The sequence below is a fragment of the Phyllostomus hastatus genome, unplaced genomic scaffold (assembly GCF_019186645.2).
Source record: "Phyllostomus hastatus isolate PE091 unplaced genomic scaffold, TTU_PhHast_1.1 phas_scaffold_216, whole genome shotgun sequence".
Lineage (NCBI taxonomy): Eukaryota > Metazoa > Chordata > Mammalia > Chiroptera > Phyllostomidae > Phyllostomus > Phyllostomus hastatus.
The window spans coordinates 23182168-23191850 of NW_025334018.1; the positions used below are offsets into that span (position 1 = coordinate 23182168).

Here is a 9683-nt window from a genome sequence, read left to right on the forward strand (position 1 = left end):
CACCTCCGCCCAGGAGCGCTCGGTTCCGGGACCTTTCCTCTGGCGAGAAGACGGACCAGCCGAGACACCGACCCTCAGTTCGGGGTGGGCAGGGGGGGGGGGGGACGGGGGACGGGAAAGCGTACCTTCGCTCCATTCCAGGCGGGAGGAGGCCGGGCAGCACAGACACAGCTCCTTCGAGAAGGGAGAAACAGAGAGACTGAAGCGCTCTGGGAAGGGATCCTCAGGCTGCGGGCGACGTGCTGGTAGCAGATTTGATTTGCTCTCTGCGAGGTCAGGAGACCTTTCCCGACGCAGGGCAGGCGGCAGCCGGTCAGGCCCCGGGCGCCCGGGCTCGGCGTCTGACGCGCCTCTGCTATCTGCCCACCTCGGCCCGGCCGGCCCCGCCCCGCCCCGCCGCGCAGGGAGTCCAGATAAACTCCGGCTCCCGGCTGGCACGGGGGTGGGGGGGTGCGTGCGCGTGCGCGCGTGCGTGGGGGGGTGCGTTCTGCAGGCCGGTAAGTGGCGGTAAATTAGAAACCATTAAGGAAGAGTTATTACCCCGCCCCCCCCCGCCCCCCCTCCTGAAAGCGCATCAGCTGCCGCGCGGCGGCGGGCGGCAGGCGTCGTCTCCCGTAATGGACCCGGAGTGACGGCTCGGCTGCAGAGCAGGGGGCCTCGGGGAGCGTCCCCCTGTGGGGCATGGGGTTTGCTTCCGGGGCCCTCCTGGCTCCCGCGGTGCGCCGCCTCCCGGGTCCCGGGAGCCTCGTGCAGCCTTGGGGCAGGGTCCCAGCCCGGGTCCCCCGAGAAGGCCGCAGTCTTCTCTGTTCCTCCCCCCCCGTGGGGCCGGCACCCCGTCTTTCGCCCGTCCCCGGGGTGGCCTCAGAGGCACAGCAAAGGAGGGGGCTCTCCGGGGTTCGTCTGCCCACCTGGCCTGACGTCTCAGCTCGCGCCCTCCGCCGTCGTGGGGGGCCTGTGCTCCCTGCCTCGCCGGTTTCTCCTCCTCCCGGGTTCCCGGAGAACTGTGTCCCTCAGGCGGGCACCTGGGGAACGAGGTGGTGGCGCCGGGTTCCCCGCGGTGGCGCGCTCGCGGGAGGAGGCTTGTTTGTGAGCCCGGGCTTCTGGGGCCCCGGGAGCGTCACCGAGGCCTCGAACTCCCCACGGGGCTTCCGCGCGGCAGGCCCCCGGGGAGAGCACGCCTGCCCTGGCTGGAGAGAATGCCCCGATGCGGGCGGGCACAGGGCCAACCCGGGCCAGCCCGGGCCAGCTGGCCCCGCAGGCATGGCCGGGGACCGAGTGCCGGGGGGGGGTGCGGGGAGCCCAGAGCCTGTCCCCAGAGCCTGTCCACATCTGGGCAGCAGGAGCGGGCAGTGGGGAGTCTGGCGTTCACTCGTGGCCCAGGGAGAGGCCGGGGCCGGGCAGCACTGCCCACGCTGCATGATCACTGCGGGCTGTAGGGCTGTGCGCCCCCTACGACCCCACAGACCCCACCACGGACGCCTGCCTTCGGGAGGAGCGCAGAGACCACGGGGAGACGCCGACACGACAGCCCCCGAGGGAGCCCACGTCCGCCCCCAGGCCGGCCAGCTCCTCTGTTTAGAAACGAGAGAGGTCCAGGCCGGGGTGGGGGGCGGTAGGGGCCGCCCCCTGGGCACTGGAGTCCTGACAGACCGGCGGCTCCGAGGGCAAAGCCGCCTCTGCCCCAGCCTTCCCGCGCAAGCTCTGCGTCTGCCCTGGCCCGCTCGGGCCCCTGGGTCCGGTCCCCGCGTGTTTCCCTCCATCTGCCGAGCTCCTTGTCTCCCTGAGGCCCCCTCCCCACTTTCTGAGTTTACTCCTCCCGGCCTTCCCTCCGCTGCCGCAGGTGCTCTTCTCTCGGGGGGTCGGAGGGCAGGGCGACCCCGCCTGGGGGGTCTGGTTTGGGGTCCGCGCCCCTCGCCTTACCTTGGGCGCTCCCGTGTCCCAGGCCCTCCCTTGTCACTGCCGAGAGGACAGAGACTCTGTGAGTGCCGCTTGCTCGTCTCCAGAGCAGCGCACCTTCTCAGGGGGAGGTTGGGCTGGCCGCGGCCCCAGGGTGTTCCAGGAAACCTGAGGGTCGGGCCCTCACAGGGCTGGATCCTCCCCAGGTGAGGCCCGTGGGGGAGGGAGGGGACTAGTCCAGTTGCCAGCTTCCTCAGGGTCCAGTGCCTGAGTGGGCAGGGCCACAGCACAGTGTGGGCAGGGAGGGGGACAGGGCCCGGCTCTTTCCGCGCTCCTGGCTGGACTCCGAAAGCCCTGCAAACCCAGCCGCGCGAGACCGCAGACGGAAGTGGGGGACGGGGGCAGAAGGCTCCGGGTGAGCCGCTTTGGCCGCGTCCCGCCGCCCGGCTTTGATCTCAGGAGGCTGCACGGGCTCCTCCCCTCTGCCCGTGGGCCACCCTGGGTGCGGCCCGGCGGCCCGGAGCGGAGCGCTGTCTCCCTGAGCTGCATGAGGGAGACTCAGACACCTTCTGTGACCTGTCTCCCTTGGACGGCCCACTGTCTGCTCACGACGGGCTGGGCCCCGGGCCCCGAGTGCGTGTGCAGGGCACAGCGGTTCGGCACGCGCCCTCCTCACACACACACACACACACGCACGCGCGCGCGCGCCCGCCCCTGTCACCGAGACACGCGACCTTCGAAGCCTCAGGCACAGAACGGCCGTTTCAGTCTCGTCTTCTCATTCCTGGGAGGAACGTTGCCCGGAGAACGTTGAGTACGTTTCTAAGTACTTTAGCATTTCACGAAAGCAGATCAGCAGGAAATGACATTTGCCGATCAAAGCAATGGCATCCTCTCGCAGGACAGAAGGAGCCTTCTAATGCGATTGTCTTGCTGAGTTAATTGGATTTCCACGTTTGCACAGGACGGGCGAGGGACTGGGCGGGGGTGTGAGAGGCCGGCCATAGGCTGGCCTGTCCCTGACCGGGCGGGCAGCTGCGTCCTGTCTGAGCAGAGGGTCCTCCCGAGCGAGGGGGTTGGGCCGTTCAGCCTCCCCTCAGCCAGCGGTTTTCGGCCCTTTCTCATCTCGGGGCGCACATACGCTGGTGGCTAGGACACCACAAAATACATTATATTTTTTGTGTCTGGCAAAAAAAAATAGGTGTAATTTTGATTCATTCACCCCAGGTGAATATTATCATCTTAGCTGTTGTCTTTATTTATTTTCTAAAAGGCTGTATTGATTTATTTATGTTTAGAGAGGGAGAAAGAGAGAGGGAGAAACGTCAAAGCGTGGGTGCCTCTCACGCGCCCAGGCGTGCGCCCTGACTGGGAATCGAACTGGCGGCATTTTGGTTTGCAGGCTGGCACTCAATCCACTGGGCCACACGCCAGCCAGGGCCTATATTCTGTCTGACAGTCTAAGGGCAGAGAGGTCAGCGCCCCGGACTGCACAGCCAGGCGCTGCGTGTTTCAACAACCCCCGGAACCCCCCGGGCTGTGAACCGCTGCCCTGGGCCCAGGAGCAGCCCAGAGGGCGAGAGCTTGCTTCCGGTCACTCGCCCCTTGCAGGCGAAGGGGTTCAGCGCAGCTCCCCCACGGCGCCCTCCGACCCCCGCGCCCGGCTCCAGCGAGGCCTTCCCGTCCTGCCCGAACAGTGGAGCTGCCAGCCAGGCCGCGGGCAGCCGCCGGGCCTTCCCAGAGCCGCAGGCACGGTGGCAGCGATCCCAGGCCCACTCTCGGGTAGGTCCCCACCCCTCTGTGTCCCTGAGGCACGTGGTTGACATCCTTAAGGGGAAGCCCCCCCCACAGGGCCCGTGTGGGTGTCAGGCCCTGAACCGGGCGCCGGGGACGCACAGTCACCTGACACTCAGTCCCAGGGGAGGGGACGCGCACTCGCCAGGAGATGTGGGCGAAGCGGGGGCAGGGCCCAGCTCCTCCGCCTGGTCCCGGGGGTCCTCCTCCTCCGGCCACCGGCTCCGGGACCCCTGGCCACTCTTGCGGTCTCTCCTGGTTCCCGTGGGCCTGCCCCTTCCCTTGCGAGTTCACACACGGGCAGGCCTCTGCCATCTCGAGATCGACGCCCCTTCACTCCCCGCGCCCTCCCAGAAGCGGGGGTCCTTCTCTTCGCCGCACCGCCGGGCGTCTGCGTTCGCCCTCCGTCCGTCTGTCCGTCTGTCCGTCTGTCTCCTCTCTTCTCACTTTCCACCAACCCCTCAAGCCACGCCCCGTGAACCTCAGCCCCGCCCCCCGCAGGGCTCGCCCCCAGTCAGCCCCGTCTCCGCCCCCCGCCCCCCGCCCCCGAGCACGGCAGGCCGCGGCCCTCTCTCGGGGGCACCGGCCCCCTTGGCCCTCGCAGCCCCGTGGCGATTCCGCAGTTTCACGGTTTCATGATGTAAACACAGTGGGACCCAGAGCGCGGCAACGCCCGTGACCTCCGGCCAGCGGCGTGGTTCACCCTCGGTGCGTGTCTGTCGCGTCCTGACGTGGAGCCGACGCTCGCCCACGTTCGCCGCGGCGCTGTTCACGGCGCGAGCGGGAACGACCCGGTGTCCGCGGGCAGGTGAACGGGCAGACAGGGTGTGACATACGCGCGCGAGTGTGTGTGCGAAGTGTGCCGTCACATCTCACAGTGATGCGCAGGAACGTTCTCCGGCCACGGAAAAGAAAAACTTCTCATTCATACTGCGACACGGACGGACTTGAAACGTCACGCCAAGTGAGCTACGCCAGACCCAAGGTCACGTGTCATACAACCCCACTCACAGGAGACACTTAGAACCGGCCCCTTGCGACAGAGCGTGCGTGGAGTCGGGGGGCAGAGGCGAGGGCGCGGGGGGCGGTCCTTGCGTAACGGACACTGCGGCTTCTGCCCGGATGATGACCGAGTTCGGGAAATAGCGGTGGCGCTTTCACCGCCTTGTAGCTGCACTTGATGTCGGGGACTCTCCACTTAAAAGGGGTGAAGGGGGTACATTCTGTGTTACGTACATCGTGGTCTTAAAAAACTGCTCCACAGCCTCTGGCCCCAGCCAAGACGGGATCCTGAAACGCGCGCTCGGCACCCACGGGAAGGCGCACAGAGAGAGACGGGGGAGCGAGCAAAGGAGGAGCACAGAACGGGGCGGGTGGAAGCTCCCGCACGCCAGCACTGACCTCTCGGGTCAGCGGGCTAACTGGACGCACCAAAGAAGAGACCGGAACTGGCAGAGGGGAGGACAGAGCCCGACCCAGCGGCACGAGGTCCGTGAGAGCTCCATTCGGATGGGGTGAAAGTTGGGGTGAAAGGTCGGCCAAAGGCGCCTGTGGGTTCGTCACACCCAAACCGCAGGGCCGGGCTGTGTTCACGCCCGTGTCATTAGTGATCACGAACGGTGAGCCATCCTGTAAAATTTTATCTCGTGGATAGACAAAGTCCACCTTTACGGCTAAATGGACTCGCACGACTAGTTTCCACGCAGGCCAACCCCGAACAAGCACGTTACCTGACTCAGTTCCCTCCCGGCGGCACAGCAGGGGCCTCTCCCGATGGGTCGCAGGGACCGAAACGCGCCTGGACAGGAAGGGACTCGCATTTTCCTCCTCTGTTGTGACACTCGGCTCCTGCGGGGCGGGAGGTTGCCGTGCGGGCTGGCACGGTCACACACACCCACCGGGGTGGCCGTGGCCTTCCTGGGGCTGGTGCCAGTCTCCCTGTGCTGGGGGCCAGAGTTCAGCAGGGATGTACGTTGGCAACTCAGACCAGCCCTGCCGGCTCTGGAGTGGGGGGGGGGCGGGGGGTGCAGAGGCTTTCTGTGGCGGGAGTGGAGCCCCAAGGAGCAGGAACAGTTCCTGAGGCTGGTTCTCTTGGTTCCCCTCCTCCTTCCGTTCAAGTTCAAGACCAGGGTCTCTTGACTGAGCCTTTGAACTGAGGCACAAGGCCAGGACCCACTGTTTTTATTTTGTTTCCTATCCATTTCGGGGATACAGCCTAGGGTCAGACAATCATTCACTCGGCATATCGATCGCCTGACCCGTCCAGGACCACAGCTGGGGGTTCCACACGCAGCTGTCACAGTACTATTGACCGCGCTTCCCGCGCTGTGTTTGCTTTCTGGTTATTGTTTCATAGCTGCCGGCCCCTGACGCCACCCCCACACACCTGGGGCCACCACCTGTCCTGGACCTGCGTGTGCCTGCGAGCCTCTTTCAGCTTCCTCTGCGGAACTTCATTTCTTAGGTGAACGTGGAGAGGCAAGGCTTTCTGTTGAACAGGGTAAATATTTGAGTAGGTGTAAATATTTGAGTAGGTGTAAGTTTCCAGGATCAGGGATTAACTGTAGAATCGTGACGCCACTGCCCCCGCCCCATCCGTCCATCCTTCCGGAGCTAAACTCAGTGAGGTCTGTGTGGCACTGACTGACGTGTGGCAAGGAGCGCTTGCGGGAAGGTGGGTGTCCTGCTCGAGCGGTCAGGGGTGTCCAGGCTCACCCTTGGGGTGACAGCCTGCCGTGTGCCTGGCGCGCGTCTCAGGGACCAAGGGAGTGTCCAGAGGAACGTGCTGACTGTGTGTGTGGCCAGACTTGGGGGCGGCCGCTTCGAGGTCATCGTAAATACCAGGGAAGTGACTTTTCTTAGGATGTTTATTTCCAGGGCGCCCGCGATACCTGCCACTGCCCCGAAGCAGACTCTAGAGAGGCAGGTGTTGCTCCGGACCGCTCCAGCAGGGCCCCTTATGGTCGCACTTTTCTGGTGGGGAGCGTCTGACCCAGTGCCTTCCAGTTTGGAAATTGAAAGAATGGGTTCATAGGAATTAGGGAAATTGCCCTCTCTCCCCGCCCCCGAGGTCTGGAGGGCAAAAGTCGGAAACCAAGGTGTCAGCAGACTTGGCTGCCCCTTCCGGGGACTCTGCCTCTGTCCGGGCTCCAGCGCCGGCCACCCGTGCGCGCCTCGGCTTGTAGGGCCATCACCTCGGTCTCTCTGTTTCACGTCACCTTCTCTGTGTGTGTCCTCTCGTGTCTCTGTCTCCTCCTCGTCTCACAAAGACACCTGCCGTTGGATTTGGGGACACCTGGATTACCCAGAAGGATCTCCTCTTTAAAACCCTTAACCTCTGCTCAGACCTTATTCCCGTACGAGGTCGCCGTGTGCAGCTCTGGGTGGACGTACCTGTGGGGGTGGGGGTGGGGCCGCCAGTCAACCCCCCACGGTTATTTGTGTGATTTTATTTTTGGAAGAAGGTTACCAGAACAGAAATAAACATGGAAGGCAAATGAGAGGTAAAAATAGGAAAATGTAAAGTGGCCTGGGTGGTTTCGAGTTGGTGGCTGTGGTCGGTGACGCCCTCTTTAGAAACTGACCCGAAGTGTCGCCACAGTGTTGCCACACATAGGACGGGGCAAAGGAGTGTTGCAGTTGTTTGTATGGAAAATGATACAATGACCCACAAATAACAACACGAGAATAATCTGTCACACGTACTCACAACGGTAAACCCACTTTCGCCCCGCCTGTCCTTGTCAACAAAAGCCTGGCACCTCCCAGTTTAATGCCCAGAATTTAGTCACAGAAAACAAATATCCTGAATGGCAGTGTACTGCGATGTTTTCTTCCTTGAGGGGGAAGGAAGGATAAATAAGCAGGCGAACAGAGCCCGGGGACTCTGTTTCCAGCTGGAAGAGGGTCGATGCTGAAATGGACCCTCTTGCTGAAGACCACGAACCTGAAAGCAGCGACGGGAATCTGGAAGAGCCGGGCGGGCGTCTGTACGGGAAGAGTTAACCGAACAGGAAGCCTGTTTAAAGCAGCAAACGTTGCCAGAGACAGTTGTTCCATAAAGATAAACGGCTCAATTCATGACAAACCGCAGTCCTTTTAGAGTCACACGCGCTGATAATGGCCTCAGCCATATTGACAAAACTATGAGGAGTAAGAGGCAAATTCAAAATCATCACAGCTTTTTGAGGACTCCTCTCGGTAACTGAGAGAGTGAGCCGGTGAGCATGTGTTCTGAACAGTGAGGATGAAGAGGGTTTGGACGTTATAATCAGCAGACTGGACCGACCTGTAAGTATCACAGAACGTGCCAGAACACGAGGACAGAAAGGGTGGTATGTTCCGCACACGCCCAGTGGGGACGAGAACCCAGACAGACCTGGCTGTGTCTGCCTGGCTCTAGAGACCCCTCCGTGCGTCTGCTCGCTGTCCCAGCTCCGTCCTCCGTCCTTCCCTCTTGCCTCCCGTCTCCCCTTCTCCATACACTCGCTCGCTCTCGGGTGTGACGCGACGTGACTTCGTCGTGGCCGAAGCCTCCAGAGACGCCTTCCCTCAGCACAGGAAGGTTCGAGGTGGTGTGCCCGCTGGCAGACACAGCGAGGAAGACTTTGGAGCAAGCAGGTGTCACCAGGCCCCCTTACCTCCCATCAAGGAGAAAGTCACTCCTTGGAGAGGTATCTGTTCAAGTCCTTTGCCCATTTTTTAATTGGGTTGCTTGTCTTCTTAGAGTGGAGTCGTGTAAGTTCTTTATATATTTTGGAGATTAAACCCTTGTCTGAGGTGTCATTGGCAAATATTTTTCTCAACCGGTTGGTTCTCTTTTTATTTTAATACTGTTTTCTTTAGCTGTGCAGAAGCTTTTTATTTTGATGAGGTCCCATTTGTTTATGTCCCTTGCTCTAGGGGACATATCAGTAAAAATGTTGCTGTGTGAAATATCTGAGATTTTCCTGCCTATGTGGAGAAAAGGGAACCCTAGTGCACTGTTGGTGGGATTGCAGACTGGTGCAGCCAGTGTGGAAAACAGTATGGAACTTCCTCAGGAAACTAAAAGTGGATCTTCCTTTTGACCCAGCAATTCCACTGCTGAAACTATATCCTAAGAACACTAAACCCCAACCCAAAAGAACCTTTGCACCCCGATGTTCATAGCAGCACAATTTACAATAGCTAGGTGCTGGAAGCAACCGAGGTGCCCATCAGTAAACGAGTGGATCAGAAAACTGTGGTGCATTTACACAATGGAATTCCATGCAGCAGAGAGAAAGAAGGAGCTCCTACCCTTTGCAACAGCGTGGATGGGCCTGGAGAGCATTATGCTAAGTAAAATAAACCAGGCACTGAAAGACAAATACCATATGATCTCACCTTTAACAGGAACCTAAACAACAAAACAAAGAAACAAGCAAAAATATAGTCAAAGTCACTGAAATAGGGGACAGGCTGACGGTGACCACAGGGGAGAGTAGAGAGACTTTCAGGGGACATTGGGAAGGGTTCACGGGAACAAACTTAAAGGACACGTGGTCAAAAACTGGGGGGGGTGGAAATGGGAGGGAGGTGGGGAGGAATGGGTGGGTGGGCTGGGATGGGAGTAAAAGACAGAAAACTGTACTCGAACAACAATTAAAAATTTTTAAAAAAGGACAAAGTCACTTTTTCACCCTTGTCTGCGCTCCCAGCGCCTTGGAGGGCCCTTCCCTGGGGAAGAAAGGCGAGGAGGAAGTGAGAGGAAAGACATTTCGTGCAGCGGGTGCCCGGGGCGGGTGTAGGGGAGACGAAGCTGTGGACTAACGGATTTGTTCCCTTTACGCTGCAGTCCTCAAAATGCCCCCCTGTGAAAATTTCCACCTGGGGGCTCTGTGTTTTCCGAAGGTCCTGCGGGGCTTCTGAGTTCCCGCCGCTGTGGGAGCCTCAAGTGGAGCCACCTCGCCCGTCAAAGAGCCCCCCCCACCTCCCTGCGGAGGACTTCTGGAGAACCGTCCGGTTTTGTT

At 61.0% G+C, this 9683-nt stretch overlaps 1 protein-coding gene across 2 annotated transcripts in view; it reads right to left on the reverse strand.

Annotated features, from left to right (window-relative positions):
• LOC123833517 (cytidine monophosphate-N-acetylneuraminic acid hydroxylase) overlaps positions 1 to 5511 on the reverse strand; it is a 38721-nt gene extending 33210 nt beyond the window's left edge. The window contains exons 1-2 of one of the 2 annotated variants that reach the window (XM_045861783.1): positions 5421 to 5511; positions 126 to 174 (exon numbers count right to left, since the gene is read on the reverse strand). In XM_045861783.1, the coding sequence (XP_045717739.1) occupies positions 126 to 136 (11 nt within the window). In that variant the 5' untranslated portion in view covers positions 137 to 174; positions 5421 to 5511. Of the gene's footprint in view, positions 1 to 125; positions 175 to 908; positions 927 to 5420 lie in introns of those variants that run through there. The other variant, XM_045861781.1, reaches the window with a different exon arrangement.
• Positions 5512 to 9683: the final 4172 nt, after the last annotated feature.